The sequence below is a fragment of the Carcharhinus amblyrhynchos genome, chromosome 1 (genome assembly GCF_965287045.1).
Source record: "Carcharhinus amblyrhynchos chromosome 1, sCarAmb.v2.hapA, whole genome shotgun sequence".
Lineage (NCBI taxonomy): Eukaryota > Metazoa > Chordata > Chondrichthyes > Carcharhiniformes > Carcharhinidae > Carcharhinus > Carcharhinus amblyrhynchos.
In genome coordinates, this window is record NC_137324.1 from 89,236,137 (window position 1) to 89,254,879 (window position 18,743).

The 18,743-nt window shown below is 42.5% G+C and overlaps 1 protein-coding gene across 4 annotated transcripts in view; it reads right to left on the bottom strand.

Moving 5' to 3' along the window:
* The window catches only part of tbc1d1 (TBC1 (tre-2/USP6, BUB2, cdc16) domain family, member 1), a 230,805-nt gene extending 212,354 nt beyond the window's left edge, over nucleotides 1–18,451 (bottom strand). For 2 of the 4 annotated variants that reach the window (XM_080188925.1, XM_080188916.1), the window contains exon 1: nucleotides 17,814–18,450. In XM_080188925.1, coding sequence (XP_080045051.1) covers nucleotides 17,814–18,221 — 408 coding nt within the window. In that variant the 5' untranslated portion in view covers nucleotides 18,222–18,450. Of the gene's footprint in view, nucleotides 1–17,813 lie in introns of all 4 variants that reach the window. The other 2 variants (XM_080188934.1, XM_080188943.1) reach the window with 2 other exon arrangements.
* Nucleotides 18,452–18,743: the final 292 nt, after the last annotated feature.

Genomic DNA, 18,743 nt, shown 5'->3' on the forward strand with positions numbered 1-18,743 from the left:
CACTTCCCTCTTCTCCTCCTCTTGTGATAAGGGGAGCCAGTGACACAGTGAACTTATCACTGGACTAGCAATCCAGAGACCCAAGGTAATGACACAGAAATTGGCCAGGTGGTTAACAGTGAGGTTAAGTGTCCTGGGTTACAGGAAGATTTAGACAAGATGGCCAGATGGGCAGATAAGTGGCAGATGGAATTTAACTCTGAAAAGTGTGAGGTGACGTATTTTGGAAGGAGTAATTTGACACGGAAATATGAAAGGTCTGACACAGGGAAGCTCTGAACAACAAAGGGACTTTGGCGTGTTTGTCCATAGATCTCTGAAGGCAGGTAAATAGGGTGGTGAAAAAAGCATATGGCACACTCGCCTTTATCAGTCAAGGTATAGATTACAAAAGCAGAGAGGTCATGATGGAGCTGTATAGAAGGAGGTCACTGCTGGAGTACTGTGTTCAGTTCTGGTTGACACATTATTGGAAAGATGTGAACGCATTGGAGGGGGCACAGAGAAGATTCACCAGGATGCTGCCTGGAACATTTAAGTTATGAAGAGCAATTGGATAGGCTTGGGTCGTTTTTGCTGGAGCAGAAGACTGAGGGGTGACCTGATTGAGGGGCATGGACAGGGTGAATAGGGGGCAGCTGTTCCCCTTAGTTGAAGGGTCAGTTATGAGGGGACACAAATTAAAAGTGTGGGATGGGAGGTTTAGGGGGATTTGAGGAAAAACGTTTTTACCCAGAGGCTGGTGACAGTCCAGAAGGGTGGTAAAGGCAGATTGCCTCTCACCCTTTAAAAAGTACCTGGATGAGTACTTGGCATGCCATAACATTCAAGGCTACGGGCCAAATGCTGGCAAGTGGGATTAGGTGGGCAGGTCAGGGCATTTCATGCATCAGTGCAAACTCAATGGGCTGAAGGGCCTCTTCTGCACTGCAGTTTTCTATGATTCTATGCTCTGGGGATCCAGGTTCGAATCGCATCCAATAAAAATGAATTTAAAAATTAATACCTGTTAATTCACTTCCTTGAAGAGCTCTGGGTGATTGGCCAGCATTAATGATGCTATAGAAAATATGAATTATTATTATTTTTGTTAAAATAAATTGGTCCAGCCAATCAACTCAATTTGTCAAAACTTCAAAAATCTAAACTGCTTTTTGCAGTTCCATCAATCCTATTCAATCAGCTTTGGGCCAGGGATCAATACACTGTGAGTTAAATGGTATCCATAGTTAAAACACTCAAGAGGATCTGAATGCCCAGAAAACTCAGGCAGCAGATTTCATTTATTTGACTGACCCACAATAAGGGGCATTAGGGATAATTGGCCTGTTAGTCGAGAATTCAACTATTTCTAACTAACTTGAGTTGCTGCCAGGATTTCTCAGTAAAATATGTTGGAGCATAAATTTATCTAAATCTAAGCCTTGAAGGCTTATGGATCCTACTTTCAGTAGCATCTCATTAAAAAGCATGATTATAAAAATGTCTAGTATAAATAATATGTTTGGAAATTCTAACTACAATGAGTTAAAGTACAAACCATTATCTTGCAACTCACAGAAGCGAGCACGAGCGTATTATCATTGACGATAACATCAAAAAGCTAAAAGTCACATCTGCTATTCTTGCAACAACAGATTACACATAGTTACTTCCCCCTTTAAGATATTGGTAACACGGTGGTTTTGTTACTGAACTAGTAACGATCTGGAGACATGGAACTGAAATTTCACCAAGTTGGTTTGGAGATAGGCATGATGGCAATTTCTTGTTACCAGCCAGCATGTTAACCTGCTAGTGTTTTCACACTTCTGGCACATTTCCAGGGAGGTGGCTTCTGGATGAGTGATAGCTAACCACATGCCTTTTCGGAGTAGGTAATGAGGCCAATGGGCATGCCAACTGGGTTTTTGGAGATGGGCAAAGGGTCATGATGTGGCCAGAGACTATAAATGGCACGGTGACAGTCACCCGATGCGAGGCTGAGGATTGGCCAGAAGCACCTCCTGCAAAGCAATCTAGCATGGATCCGTTGTATTCAGGGTCACAGCTGTACCCACTGCCATCCTGGTTCCTGATACAGAATTCAATCTGGTATCGGAATCGAGATCCTCGAGATATAATTCTAATCCCACTAGGCCTGCTGAGTAATTTCAATTAGATGATTAAATACATCTGGAATAAAAACACCAGTATCTTGGCCATGAAACTGCCAGATTCTGACTTTGAAAGAACTATCAGGTTCATTAACGTCCTAAACTGATTGAGGCCTGAAACAACCTGGTGAACTATCAGTTCTATCAAAACACTATGAAAAGGTGTAAGAAAAGTAAAACTGCATGGATCACCTGGCCTGGAACTAGGCATCAGATTCAAAAGTGAGAAATTTGCTAACCCCGGTCAACATCACTAACATCATTTGTGCCTAAACTGGGAGAATCATACCCACAGCGCAAGGGAACCAGTTTCAATTCTGACCTTGGATCACTGTCTGTGTGGAGTCTGCACGTTCTCCTCGAGTTTGCATGGGTTTCCTCCAGGTGCTCCAGTTTGCTCCCACACTCAGAAAGACGTGCAGGTTAGGTGCATTGACCACATTAAATTCTACGTCAGTGAACCTGAATAGATGCCGGAGTGTGGCGACTAGGGGATTCTCACGGTAACTTTACTGCAGTGTTCATGTAAACCTTCTAGTGAATATAAGTAAACTTTAAAACTTTGGGGGCTGGCACAGTGGCACAGTAGTTAGCACTGCTGCCTCACAGTGCCAGGGACCCGGGTTCAATTCCTGGTTTGGGTCACTGTCCATGTGGAGTTTGCACATTTTCCCTGTGTCTGCGTGGGTTTCCTCCAGGTGTTCCGGTTTCTTCCCACAGTCCAAAGATATGTGGGTTAGATGGATTGGCCATGCTAAATTGCCCATTAGTGTCAGGGGGACTAGCTAGAGTAAATGCATGCGGTTATGGGGATAGGGCCTGGGTGGGATTGTGGTCAGTGCAGACTCAATGGGCTGAACAGCCTCCTTCTGCACTATAGGACTCTATGACCTATTTCAGCCAATATTCCATGCACTGATAGGACACACCCACCAGAGGTGGTGGCACAGTGGTATGCAGTCAGTAGAGATTGGCCCTATGAGTCCTAAACATTGATTCTGGACCCCACGGTGTCTCAGAGCATCACAGACCATGGGCAGAATTTTCCAGCCACATTCACCCTTTGCAGGGGCCTGTCTTGCCCGCTATGATTCCCATGGTGGGTGGGATGGGCAAATTCTGTCCCGTGATTCCACCTCCTGCTCCCCTCTCAGCTGATGAATCAGTCAGTACACCTCCATACCGAGCACCACTTGGAAGAAGAGGTGAGGGTAGCAAGAGCACAGAGTGCACTCTAGTTGAGAGACTTCAATGTCCATTATCAAGAATAGCTAGGTATCACCACAACTGATCAATTCCTGAAGAATGTATCTGCCAGACTTGTCTTGTGGCAAGTAGTGAGAGAACCAATATGAGGCAAAAATCCATCAGTCCTCTTCCTCATCAATCATTTGCAGGTTTTTTTTTCATGATGCTATTGGTAGTGATGGCCTCTGCACAGTCCTTGTGCCGACTATACTATCCTCACACTGAAGACATCTTCTATCGTATTGTGTGGCACCACCTTCATGCTAAAAAGGGATGGATTCAGAACCAGTAGCTCAAAGTTGAGCATTCACAAGGTGCTTGGACTATTAATAGCAGCAGAATCAAATTTAACCACAATCTGACATAGTCCTCACTCTACCATTAAGCCAAGGAGTCAATTCTGGTTCAACCCAGTAGTGTACAAGAGCAAACCAGAAGCACCAGACATTTTTCAACATGAATGCCAATACTATACAGTGTGACAAGGGTGAGGTCAGGTAGAAAAGACTTGCAGGCTGTGCAGCACACACATTGCAAAATTGGAAATATCAGCATTATAAACAATTAACTCTCAACCACAGTAGCCAAGTGATCTACAACCAATGATTCAAACAAAATACTGAAGCATAACTAATCAAGTAACAGGCAGGGAAGGCTCCACAATCACACCTTTAATGATGGTAGTAAGTAAGTACCAAAGACAAGGCTGAAGTAGTCACAACCACCTTCAACAGAAAAAAAAACTCGAAGGAGAAAGGTCTCAACACCTCCCCTTGACATTCAACTGTATTGATATTTTTGACTTGCCCAACACCAGTATCCTAGAAATAGAAAATTTACATCATTGAAGGAAACCATTTGGTCCATTGTCTCCTTGGTGATCAAGAAAGAGCTATCCAGCCTAATCCCACTTTCCAGCTTTTGATCCATTGCCACTTAGGTTACAACATTTATAGTAGATATTCAGATGTGTTTTAAATGTGATCAGGATTTCTTCCTCTGCCACTCTTTCGGGTAGTGAGTTACAGACCTCACCACCTTCTGGAACCGCTTACCCCACAAATTATATTCTCAGCTTGGCTATGAACCACCATGATCTATTTCATCTTCTTAACCATCTTGCCCACCGATGGTACCTTCAGGAATCTGCTGACAGGCACGTCAAGGTTCCTTTATTTCTCCACGTTATTGTGATTCCAATGCCTTGTTTCTCTCTCCAAACGCATTAACTCACTTTTCTTGTTTGAATTATGTTTGCTATTTGAGCAGTTCATTGAAATTTTCTGCAATTGACAGTTTCCTTCCTCACTAACAACTTGACAGACAATTCTTTGCACAATTGCCCCCCTGTATTTAAGTTTAAATCATTAATATACCACAAACAAGTACTAAGCCTGGTGGAGCCCCACTGGAAATTCCAGATACAAAATCAATTGTTAGTCATTACCTTTTGCTTCCTGCCATGACTCAAGTTTGGATCTGACTTGTTACTTGCCATTGGGCCCAATGGGATTTTAATTTTCTGAGCAGTCTGCTATGTGGGGCCTTGTCAAAAGCCTTGCACACTACATCAACCACAATACTGCCATTGATTCTCTTTGTTACCTCTCCTCACAAATTCATGCTTACTGTACTGGCTCACGAATATACAAACGTACAAATTAGGAGCAGCAGTAGACCATTCAGCCCCTTCGGCTTGCTCAGTTGAGAAGATCATAACTGATTGTGGCCCCAACTCTACTTTCCTATAGCTTTTGAATCCTATGTAATTTAAGAATCTAACTCAGCCTTAAAAATATTCAAAATCCTGCTATGACTGCTCTCTGGGTAATTCCACACACTAAGAATACTCTCTTCATCCCTGTCTCAAATAGAAAACCTCTCATTTTTATTCTGTGTCCCCTAGTTCTAATCTTTCCCACAAGTGAAAACATCCTTTCAGCAATCACCCTGTCAAGTCCTCTCAGGATCTTAGATGTTTCAAAAAGATCATCTCTCATTTTTCTGAATTTCAGTGGGTACAGGTCTATCTTGTTCAACCTTACCTCATAAGACAACCCTTTCATCCCAAACTTATCTGAATTGCCTCTATTACAATGATATTGTTTCCTAAGTAAGGAGACAAAAACTCTACATGTACTACAAATGTGGTCTCACCAAAGCCTTGTAAAACTCTAACAAAATCTCTTACACACTCAATTCCTCTTGCAATAAACAGTAACATTCAATTTGCCTTCCTAATCACTTACTATATCTGCACAATACTCTTTTGTTTCATGTAACAGACACCCAGCTCCCACTGTAATCTTGCTCCATTTAAATAATATGCTACTTTTCCATTTTTCCTGTCAGTGTGGACAAGTTCACATTTACCAATGTTTTGCCCACTCACTTAACCAATCTAAATCTCTTTGTGGATTTATGTCCTTCTCACAATTTACTTTCCTACCTATTTTTGTGTCATTAGTAAATTTAGCATTTAGAGAAGGAGCCCCTAGGCTTGTACTCGTTAGAGTTTAGAAGAATGAGGGGAGATCTCATTGAGACGTATAAGATGATGAATGGGATGGATAGGATAGAGGTGGAGAGACTCTTCCCGCTCAGAAAGGACAGTAGGACTAGGGGGCACAGCCTCAAGATAAAGGGGGGGCAGTTTAGAACAGAGTTGAGGAAGAACTTCTTCACTCAAAGGGTGGTGAATCTCTGGAATTCTCTGCCCGTTGAAGTGGTGGAGGCTGCCTCGCTAAATATTTTTAAGACGCGGATGGATTTTTGATAAGCGAGGGGATTAAGGGTTATGGGGAGAGGGCGGGAATGTGGAACTGAGCCACGACAGATCAGCCATGATCTTATTGAATGGCGGGGCAGGCTCGAAGGACTAGATGGCCTACTCCTGCTCCTATTTCTTATGTTCTTATGTTCTTATGTTCTAGGTAGCAGTGATCATAACATGATTGAACTTCCTATTAAGTCTGAATGCAAGACTAGCCGTGGTCAACCAGAAAAGTTAAATGTACGCGCACTCAAGAAAAGTAAAGAGGATCGTGCACTTTTACAGGCTCTAAACCAAAGGAATAGTGCCTCGTAAATGTTATTGACCAGACACTGCAGGCTTAATGGGAAAAAAAAATTCATTTCTAAAATGCAATTCAACAGCTTAGGTCACGTCAAAAGTGCTTTTCAGGATTCTCCTGAAGAAATGGACTTTCTACAGGTCACAAGTTTAGTTGCTTATAATCTCGTTCCAGCAAGCCAGTTTGCTGTATTGATGGGCCCAAAACAGCGCCAGTATGGAGTCCTTGTAATGTTACAGCCTTGGATTGTTATGGCATAAGTGTTTCTGCATCTTCTCTGTGTCTTTTTGTCGACACCACTAAAAGATTAAATGGGAGATCGACAACCTCTCACATGGCTTTTCACAATTCTCTATTCCAAATACAATGGTTGGTCTTAGGTTGATTAGTAACAGCCTGATTTTATTGTTTGAAGATGTTCATTCTGAGTGGAGCTGAAACAACCACCACCTTTGTTTCAGAAAAACCTATTGAAATCAAGAATGTCTCTTGGGTGGTCCACTGTCAAATTTACAACTATTAATATGCTTGGTTTGCCACTGACCAGCGATTAAATTGGACCAGCCACTTACTTAAACACTGTGGCTGCATGAGCAAGTCAGAAGCTGAAAATCATGTTGTGAGCGACTCACCTCCAGACTCCGCAAAGCCTGCCCACAATCTATGTAGCACAATTCAGAGTGATGGAAAACTCCATTTGCATAACAGAATTCAACTCCAACAACATTCAAGCAGTTCAATACCATCCAAGACAAAGCAGGGTGCTTGATTGGCACCACCACCTTAAACATTCGCTATCTCCATGAACCACAGCACAGTAGGTAGAGTACAAGATCCACCGCAGCAACTTGCCATGGCTTCTTTGATGGTATCTTCTAAATCTATCACCTCTATCTCCTAGAAGGACAAGGCCAGTAGTCACATCTTTCTTCTACATGTTCCTTTCCATGTTACACAATATTTTGTTGTTTCTTCACTGTTTTTGAATTAAAATTCTGGAACTCCATCCTTAGCAGTTCTGTGGGCGTATCTCCACCACTCGGACTGCAGTGGTTCAAGGCTCACCACTTTTCAAGAGCAATTAATGATGAACAATAAATGTGTCCTTGCTAGCTATGCTCACATCCAAAGAAAAGTTTTTTAAAATGTGTATCATAAACAATAATAAAGTGTAAGATATCTCTCAATTACCTATCACATTAAGATATTCAAGTCTTGCATCAGAGGGAATTGATTACTATATTCATGCTTAGTATCTCAAATGGCTTATATGGTATTTTGTAATCCATGATATGGCTGGCACAGGGAACCAGTTTCCAACTTTTATTCACTTTGTAGAATGCAGGCAAGTTGCTGCCTATCCTGTTTCAACCCCTCCTGGTCTATTGCTCTCAGCAATCTGATTTGTTTTGTTCACTGAAGTAAACTGCAGGGAAAAATCATGGGCTAGTAGGTACAGAGGCAGAAGATGCTGACCCAAGACCTTAGTTATTATGTGTGAAGACCACACATTCCATTCTTTCTTATTTATAATTGTACCTCATTTTATTGTCAAACGTTGTGCAACAGGGATGAAATCAGATATGTTCCCATCATGACACTTGTTGATCTATAGTAATTAATCATGGGGCAGACCAAATATGCCGCGTCACAACAAAGTTACAACATAAGGCATGGATGTTGGCATAAAAATGGCCATCTTTGGGCTCTCGACCAAAGAATGCCTGTCACAATCAATTTGGAGCAATTCCCTGCAGAGAAGACTGACATTTCATTTGGGATGAAAGCAGATACCATGTGATTGTACGAGACATAGAGAACAACAGCACAAATATCCCTGGCAATGCCTTTGCTGCAAACAGCAAAAGCAACATCTATACTTGTGCGTGACAAAAGACTGATGAAAAACATTGCTGTGAAACCCTATGCCACACTGGATGTTTTAATGGTTAAGCTCAACCAAGTTATTTGCAAATGTCCTGGTGAAACCTTGACACTTGGCCGACCAACTTGTCTCTGCCTGAAAAGTCATGTTTGTCATGTGTGACTTCAACAAACACAACGCTATCTGAACATACCTGACGGTGACTACGATAGTGAGAAGTAAGCTACAATTAACAACTCAATCTTGTGCTACGATCCTGTCCAAAGTGCACAGAAAACTCAAGGGTACAACTCAGAAATATGTCTATCACCTCTGTTAATGCAGACAACTTGAGAAAGAATGGCATTACTCTTGAAATCACTGCAAAGGTGAGTGAAAGTAACAAGTGAAGTTGCAGTTTTACACATTAAAACAGAGTAACTCTCGAGATTCAACTTCAGAAAGGATGGCAGGGAATTCATTACACTTGAATTGGATAAACCTACCTGTGATATTCACTTCAAATATGAGCAATGTGGAGAATTTGTCTTCCTGGTGTGGATGACTCAACAGAAGCACAAACCCAGGGATATCAGACATTACTGGCAGGTTTTAAACACCCTTCCTGCGCATTAGTAGGTTCATTGGCAGCAGGACTGTGTTGCAATCACTACATGTTGCCACACCACTCCCTATATCTCCTTCACTGCAACATTTTGACTTGCTTGAATTCAGGCATGGAGAGGCCATCATATAGAGGGGTGAACAGCAGAGTCATGAGTAGGAAACACAGCCCTGACTGGGGCCCACACAATCAGCTAGGATTCAAGCCACGTGAGGCCCAGGTTAACGTGAAACAAATGTTTTTCAGATTTCTTGTGAGCCGGGAGGGATAATCCAGCCCCTCAAGGACATCTTGCATCTTAACTTCTCCATATCCAAGAATGGACAAGGTGGCGAAATGAAATGTTATTGGGCAAGAGATCCAGGTTAATATGGATTCAAATTTCACCTCAGAAGGTTGATGAAATTTAAATTTCAATAGTTAATAAATCTGGAGTTGATTATGGTGACCATGAAATTATCATCAATTTTCATAAAACCCATTCGGTTCACTAATGACCTTTGAGGGAGGAAATCAGTCTTTCTTACCTGGTTTGGCCTACATGTGACCTACGGTAATGTGTCTGACTCACACTCAGAGGCCAGGGAAGGGCTTGTTCCACACCAAGTTAAACTTGACCCTCATCCAGTACCTGCGCTTTCAGAACAAACAAGCCAACATACAAAGATGTGCAGAACTATCTGATTGTAACCCAACAGTGAATAAATCACTTGGCTTAGAGAAATGCTCATCTGAAATGGGACAGGCGCAGACTGAGGAAGCTAACTGAAACTGCAAAACCTGTACCAAAATAACTAAAACGCATGGGTCACCATTTGTAAGCTGAGTGCTGATGAACAAGCACTCTAAGCTCATCATCACATCTTTCCAAACCAAGTCACTCACTAATTCAGGTTAAACTGCAAACCAGCCTAAAAGGCACGGCACTAAGAAATCAATGACAAATTCCATCCATAAGAACGTAAGAAATAGGAGCAGGAGTAGGCCATCTGGCCCTTCGAGCCTGCCCCACCATTCAATAAGATCATGGCTGATCTGAAGTGGATCAGTTCCACTTTCCCGCTTTCTCCCCATAACCCTTAATTCCCCTGTCTGTCAGAAACACAGACAGACAAGGCACTGTCCTCCTTATGAGATGGTCAAATCCACAAGCAGCAAGCAATTCCACATGGAGGAACTTAAGATATAGTATAGTGAGTGACTTGGTTTGGAAAGATGTGATGAAATTTAGAAAGGCAGCAGGCCTTGCTGGCATATTTAGTGAACTATACCTATATTCAACAGCAGAACTACAGAGATGACTACTTGGGCATGGAGAGAAATGTAGAAATGAAGACTATAACTTCAGTAAAAATGAGAAACAACAAGTTATATGATCCTTGATATCTGCTTCATGGTCACATTTCATCTCCCAATAGCTGAAATCCACGAAGAGCTCTGCCTCTGAAATTCTCTTAGTGCCAATAACCACTGTGGAAGGCTGCAAAATGGTAGGAAATGCCAAAGATCCTTTTTTCCTTTAGCCTTCCATTGGTGTGTATCTCACTGGCAAGGCCAGCAGTTATTATTCATGCCTAATGTCCTTGGACTGAGTGGCTTGCTAGGCTCCCATTTCTGGACTCATATGTATGCCAGAGGCCAGACCTGGTAAGGATGGCAGGATTTCTTTGATAAAAGACATTGGTGAACTGGATGGATTTTTAATGACAATTAAAAATAGCTTCAGGGTCACCATTACTGATAATGATTATAATCCAAGTTTATTTACTGAATTCAAATGCCAGCCGTTGTGGTGAGATTTGAACCCATGCCCCCAGGCCATGTCTGGTCTCTGGATTACTAGTCCAGCAACACCATTTGACATTGTCACCTTTGAAACAAATGCTTGATTAAAAGCACTGGTGCATTCTATATCTAGTAAATGTTAGAGTAGCAAAGACTGGCGATAACGTGGACAAAAAGAAACAAAAGTCAGAAGTTTTTAGATCGAGGGCTTTCTGACCTGGCACCTGAAGAGTCAGCGAGGAATGTAACAGTGCCATTTATGCTCCCACCTGGGAAGGGAGCCCTCTTTTTTAGCATTGCCAGCCAATCCAGTTCGCTGGCAGTGTTGTAGTCATAACAGTGCCAGGTTCGAGCAGTGGCCACTGCTGCAACTTCAGATAGCCCCCGAAGAAGCGCTACTTGAGACCAGGCTTCAGGTAAGTGTGAGGTATCAGCAACGTAGGCCTCAATGAGGAAAGTGAGGGGCTGGAAGGGACCAGATTTTAAAGGCTGGAGTAGGGAGGCTAATGGACAGTATGACCTTGGGGCGATGCCTCCAATGGGCATAGGGGATCCGTAAATGAGGTATCCTACTTCAATCACCAGCCCACATGGCTAAAGCTGCTGGGCCACCCGGCCCAGGTGGGTCTCCCCTTGCCACGGGTAAAATACAACGTGGGCAGGATGAGGCACTTAAGTAGCCATTAACTGGCCACATAAGGGCCTCAATAGGCCCAAGGGAGAGCAGGCAGCCTGACACTACCATTGTCTAAGTAAAATGGGAGATAGATAACAGGCAGACAGATAAACAGTGTGCAGGCCACAAGTAGCATTTTAAAAGCAGCTCCACTTCAAACCTGCCAGTGGGAGAACATAAAATTCCACCCTAAGAATCAACTCCAGATATGAATATGAAGAGTACCTGAACACAGTCTAATACAGTGCCCTCTGTCAACGTCCCTCTGTCAATATCCCTCTGTCTAATACAGTACCCTCTTTCAACATCCCTCTGTCAACATCCCTCTGCCTAATATAGTGTCCTCTGTCAACATCCCTCTGTCTAATACAGTGTCCTCTGTCAATATCCTTCTGTCTAATACAGTGCCCTCTGTCAACATCCCTCTGTCAATATCCTTCTGTCTAATACAGTGCCCTCTGTCAACATCCCTCTGTCAATACCCCTCTGTCTAATACAGTGTCCTCTGTCAACATCCCTCTGTCTAATACAGTGTCCTCTGTCAATATCCTTCTGTCTAATACAGTACCCTCTGTCAATACCCCTCTGTCTAATACAGTGCCCTCTGTCAATATCCTTCTGTCTAATACAGTGTCCTCTGTCAATATCCTTCTGTCTAATAGTGTCCTCTGTCAATATCCTTCTGTCTAATACAGTACCCTCTGTCAATACCCCTCTGTCTAATACAGTGCCCTCTGTCAATATCCCTCTGTCTAATACACTGTCCTCTGTCAATATCCTTCTGTCTAATACAGTACCCTCTGTCAATACCCCTCTGTCTAATACAGTGCCCTCTGTCAATATCCCTCTGTCTAATACAGTGCCCTCTGTCAATATCCCTCTGTCTAATACACTGTCCTCTGTCAATATCCTTCTGTCTAATACAGTACCCTCTGTCAATACCCCTCTGTCTAATACAGTGTCCTCTGTCAATATCCCTCTGTCTAATACACTGTCCTCTGTCAATATCCTTCTGTCTAATACAGTACCCTCTGTCAATACCCCTCTGTCTAATACAGTGTCCTCTGTCAATATCCCTCTGTCTAATACAGTGCCATCTCGGTTTAGTGCAGTGCCCTCAGTCAACATCCCATGCTCCCAAAGAGCTATTTAAGATAAATGGCAACACTAATTCTTGGATGTGACTTTGGAGAGGTAAGTTATGATGATGGCACTACGGGAACGTATAGCAACATTTACTGGTCACCACGAGCAAGAAACAGAAAATCTACAAATGCTGGATATCTGACAAAAACCAAAAGTAGCTTTTAGATCCAAAGAAGAGTTTGATGCGTAAATTGTCATCTAGCTTGTGTTCTCTCAACAGATGTTATTTGAATGCTGAGTGTCTCCAACATTTCTGTTTTGTTTCACTTGTCATAATTATGGAAAATAAGATAATGAAATTACAAACACGAATGGGAAATCTCTTACTCCTCAATCAAAGTCATATTTCCCTCTGCCCCCATCAATCACCATTATATTTATTTATATATATCATCTGTGTAGTAGGACTAGGGGGCACAGCCTCAAGATAAAGGGGGGGCGTTTCAGAACGGAGTTGAGGAGGAACTTCTTCACTCAAAGGGTGGTGAATCTCTGGAATTCTCTGCCCGTTGAAGTGGTGGAGGCTGCCTCGCTAAATATTTTTAAGAAGCGGGTTGATGGGTTTTTGATAAGAGAGGGGATTAAGGGTTATGGGGAGAGGGCGGGAAAGTGGAACTGAGCCACGACAGATCAGCCATGATCTTATTGAATGGCGGGGCAGGCTCGAAGGGCCAGATGGCCTACTCCTGCTCCTATTTCTTATGTTCTTATGTTCTTATGTTCTTATGACATATCTCCAATTCCAACTTCCTGATGGCCCACTTTCATCATCATAATTTGTGGTCTAGATTAAAGTAAAACATCAGCAAAGCTAAACTGCAAAGACAGAAAACAAGAATTGAAAGCAAAGGATGGTTAAAATCTGATAATCCTCAGTAACTGGAGCTTACAGAAACAAGAAAACCTGAAAGACTAAATCACAGAAAATACAAATAAAAATATGCCGAATCTCTCAGTTTTTAAAAATATCTGACTGTTAATTTTGTCATTAACAATTTTTTTAATGGCCAAAATTAAATCTCAAATAAAGTAAAACCATTAAAAATTAGACATTAATTATTTCTTACGTTAAAAGATCTGTCTTGGAGTTGTCCCATTTTTGTTTCTACTCAAAATCTAAGGCTTGGTTTTTTTAAAATTCATTTATGGGATGTGGGCATCACTGGCCAGACCAGTATTTATTTCCCATCCCTAGCGCCCGTGAGAAGGTGAGCCACCTTCTTGAACCGTTGCAGTCCCTGAGGTGTAGGTACACCCACAGTGCAATTAGGACTAATGCACTACAAATTAGACATCCTTGAGGGTTCCCCTCATTGTTTGGCCATTGTTTCTGTGGCGATTCATCTTTTGTACTATTTCTCTGGGGTTTCCACTGATCTTCCACCAAAGACAAAAAAGATCAGGAAACCCTTGTTCCAGTAATTCTGACAAAGAAGTAACATTATTAACAGGTCCTAGAAGTGCACAGGAGCAGTACACAGATACTCAGTAAGCAGTGATAGTTAGCACAAGTACCACAATATTTCTCCTTGTTGCTCCACATCATTTCAGTTTGTTTTCGGAATTTTTTGAAGAAAAGCTAGAGGACACCATTCTAAATTTTATTCAGGTCAAATCCATTGATTTTTTAAAAATCTTATTTATATTTTATCTCACAATGAGGCTACTGCATGCAGCTGAACTGTGAGGCTCAAGGCCAGACCAAACCGCAACGAAACAATCTGGGTAAACTGCCACCATTTGTTATAAATCCACAGGCTCACAGGATTGTGGCACAGCCTCAGGCTAAGTACTGGCAGCAGCTGCCAGCAATGCTGTGGAGCTGGGACAACCAATAAAGAATCCTTTGCTTGGCAGATCCACTCCTCACAGATTCATTTATGTGAAAGGACCTATTTGGTATATGTGACGTACCTAATGCCTATTTTAGGTGGTTGCCAGGAAAAATAATCTAACCCAATTCCAGTCAGACATTTCTCAGCCTCCTTTTGACACCGGATATCATTCCCCCATTCAAGACCTTCCTGTGCCTGTAAATTGGGTGAACCAAGTCCAATTTCCAATCCACAGTGTTGTTTCCAGATAATTTAAATTCTTAAAGAAATTAAATTCTGTAACTTTCTTAGGCAAATGGGAAGGCAGCTTCACATGTCTTTGAGAGCTAGAAAATAGTCTAACCAGGAACAAGGGCGAGACAGAAAGAGAAGGGTTGTCAAAGAAAAAAAGCATACATCCAGGACCCAATCAGAAAACATCAAAATCAATGTTTGTGATATTTCTTAGAAATTTTTGAGCCAACACTGTCAAACTGTGAACACTACTGTTACCAATCTGGATTCCTCTCTACTGTTAGCACCCCAGACTCCATCCTGATGCACCTCCGGTGCTGCCAGACCCATGAATTTCCTCTCCCATCACGGTTCACTGACAGCTAAAATTCATTACAGCCCAGAATTCACCTTCTCCATTAAATCATTAATCTTCAGGTTTCCCTTCCATTGTTCTGTTCCAGCCCAGGCACCTACCAATATGATGATGCCAGATGGAAGGCTGTGCCAATCCTCAACAACCACATCACAATGCTGCCAACCTCCAGGCCAACTATTATTGTTTTGCCAAATCTTAAGATCATCTCCCAGTGCTGCTACACTCAGCCATTTTCTTCAGCACTTCTGATTACAAGATATCTAGCTCAAACAGGTACATCTTGTACACCATTATAATCTCAACTTTAAAAATGATGAGGGAGTAAAAATTAAATAATCAGGTCATGAATTTTATTTCAAATGGCACAAAAATGCCATTAATATATGGTTTCAGAATCATGGAGTTCAATCCTCAAAATACCACTAAAAATCTGAATAAAAATTGGATTGGTTTTAAGACTTAATGAATCAATGACCTTAACATTATGACCTATATGTTATAACATTCCTCTCATTATAGACTAGTGTACTCTGCAGCCTGGTTTGAGTAATGCCACAGGAGATCTCCCAGTCTATATATAAGTCTTGCCTCTATCTCACATCTATCACACTTCAGACATCACAGTTCAAATATCTCACTCAACACATCATGCTTCAAGTGTCAAAGGTATAAAAATAGAAATGTAGTCACTTCCTGCTGCCTTCTTTCTTTCTGCACTGATAATCTGCTCTCTCCAATGGCTGGAACAAGGATTTAAAAATAGCTACAAATCTACTAAAACTTCCTCAAACCACTGGCCTCAGGTTTTGTACCAGTTGAGATTACTTCTCCACAGGAATATCTGCCCAATGATCTTCAAGTGATGGGCCATATTAATTATAACTCAACAAAAAAATGGATTGCTGAATTATACAATCAAAACAAAAATCAGGGAAAATTACGTGCAGACTGTACAATGCTCTTGTCAAAGCACGCCTTACATAATATCTAGTTCTGGTTACCAAGAATTTCTAACATCTCAGAGAAGAATCACAGACTGATCCCTGGTGTCTGAGAGATGACCTTATAGGGATGTAAAAGACAGTTAAATAAATGGAAAAATCAGGTTCAGAAGATTACATCAAATTAAACTATCAAATTGAGATAAGGAATTATAAGTTCTAAACAGCAAAAGGCAAAATTAAGAATACTTTCAGGCAGTTTTGTTTCCTAGAAGAGTGATCAATGCACAACACAGACATCTGCATCAAGCAGTGGGAGCAAAATCCTCACATTATTTAAACTAGGTGCCACAACAGGGGAAAGTTTATGTCTTTCTGAAGAGATAAATTAAAATTAGCTAAATGACCATTTTTTAAAAATTGTGATTACAAGCATTATTAGACCTCAGGCTAATAATCAGCAATGTCATAATTTAAAGTTTACTAGTGTCACAAGTAGGCTTACATTAACACTGCAATGAAGTTACTGTGAAAATCCATAGTTGCCACACCCCGGTGCCTATCCCGGTACACTGAGGGAGAAATTTAGCATGGCCAATGCACCAAACCAGCATGTCTTTTGGGCTGTGGGAGGAAACTGGAGGAAGCCAACACAGACACATGGTGAATGTGCAGATGCCACGCAGACAGTAACTCAAGCCAGGAATTGAACCAGGGGCCTTGGCGCTACGAGGCAGCAGTCCTAACCACTGTGCCATCATGTGCAGAGATGGGCTGGTAATATTAACAAAACTACAAGACAAAATGTGCAACAAAATCCCATTTGGAAAGTTATTTCCACTTTTCTGCCATGGTTAATTGTTCTGCTACATGCCTCATAATAAAGTGGAATCTTTTAACAAACTGATGCTGTCGTTCTCTTGCCTTTGAATTATATAATAAACAACCATGAAACTAAATATTTAGGCTAAAGGAAGCTAAAATAACTACAGTCATGTGTTTACATGAGAACAGAAGCTAATATAATAGTTTTCCATTAAGGGGCAGGCAAACTAATGTTTTAATGAATTAATGAGTTGTGGTGCAGTGCTATTATTGATGCCAAGGCCAGCATTCTGTAAACAGGCAAACCTCAGGATTCCTGACCCTGGATTTGACCCCATTTCCCACGTGTGCAATCGTGCAACGATGAAAGATATATTCAACAGCTGTGCCATCATATCCTAGAAATAATCAGCTCAACAAAACTCAGACAATTCAAGTTAATTATATCTTGCATCTCCAAGTCCTTTTGAGAGTCACAGGCATTTGATCAAATGTGAAGCAGGGCAGCAAAGCGAACCCCACCAGATCTCTCGACCAAGCTTTTTTCACCAGCCTGCTGGTGAAATATTTCGCTAACTTAAAACAATTTTAAAGTGGCGACATGAGAAGGTTGGTTCGGTGACACTTGCAGAGCAACGTTAACTGCATCCAGCAAAAACAGGATGAGGCTTCAGCTGAGTTCTGTGCAGCGACGTACCACTGTCAGAAGTGTCTCCAAATCTGAACAGCAACCACACACTGAATATGCTCCATCCTTTGACACTTAGTCACTGAAATATTACACACACACACACATGCAGCAAACCAATGACAACTGTACCATGAAGGAAATCATCACATAATGAAATAGTCCTAATTATATGGGCTGAAAATCCAAACGTGAATATACTGCACAGTGTTTGCAGTATCTCTGTTTAAAAGAGATTTTTAATGATGGATAATATTTGATCATTCAATGTTTCAAGTTTTAAAAAGTTGCACTTTAGATTCCATTTCAGTTACAAGTAGACATGCAATTGAGGGGGAAATGAGAGCGGAAGTCTTACCAGAGTGTGATCAGAAGCTCGGAATACGAAGCAGAGAGAGTGTGGTGGTTGCTGTGGAGCGGGGTTGCTGATCAGATAGGCGAAGTAGTTGGGCTCGCTGCTGTTGTGGAGCAGCCTGTGGATGTGGTATGCGCGGTGCTGGAACACGGTGCAGGAGGAGCGCTGCTCAACGGCAGCCGCCACACAGCGCACCCAGCCCTGCCACACCTGCAGGCGGACCCTCCGGCTCCCCGAGCCCCGTGCGCTGCGTCTCCGCACCTCTGCCACCACCCAGGGCAGCATGGGCATGGTGGTGAGCTGGTGAACCGGCAGCGAGCCCACCAGCTGCAGGCTGAAGCGCTGGCCCTTGGCCCCCTGCCCGAGGCTGGGCTCAGCAGCGCTGCTGCCCACCGGCTTCTTCCTCTCCATCCCCTGTCCTCCCCCGAATCTCACTCAAAGCCCCAGCGGGCTCAGCCCGGAGAGGAGAGACACCACCATTGCTCCTCTCTCCAGCCAGCTCCGTCTGACTGTGGCTGCAGTGTCAGAGGACGCCGGATCCAACCCAGTCTCCGACTGACATCCGCCCACAGCCTGCAGCTCACCTTCCAGATGCACAAAAATCCCCCCCCATGCAGTGCAAAACTGCTGAAGCTTTAGCGCGATCTCTACTTATCGCAAATGCAGCCGCATTCTCTCTGGCTAATGCCTGGCTGATGTCTGCTTGGAGCTGCACTCTGCAAGGATCTGTCAGGAAGCAGATTGGAGCAAGTCTGAAGTTATATTCAGAGTCAGGACACAGCTAGGGAGCAGGGCAAAATACTGCGGATGTTAGAATCTGAAACAAAAACAGAAAGTGCTGGAAAATCTCAGCAGGTCTAACAGCATTTGTGGGGCGAGGATAGAGCCAACGTTTCGAGTCTGGATGATCCTTCTTCACAGTAAGAAGTCTCA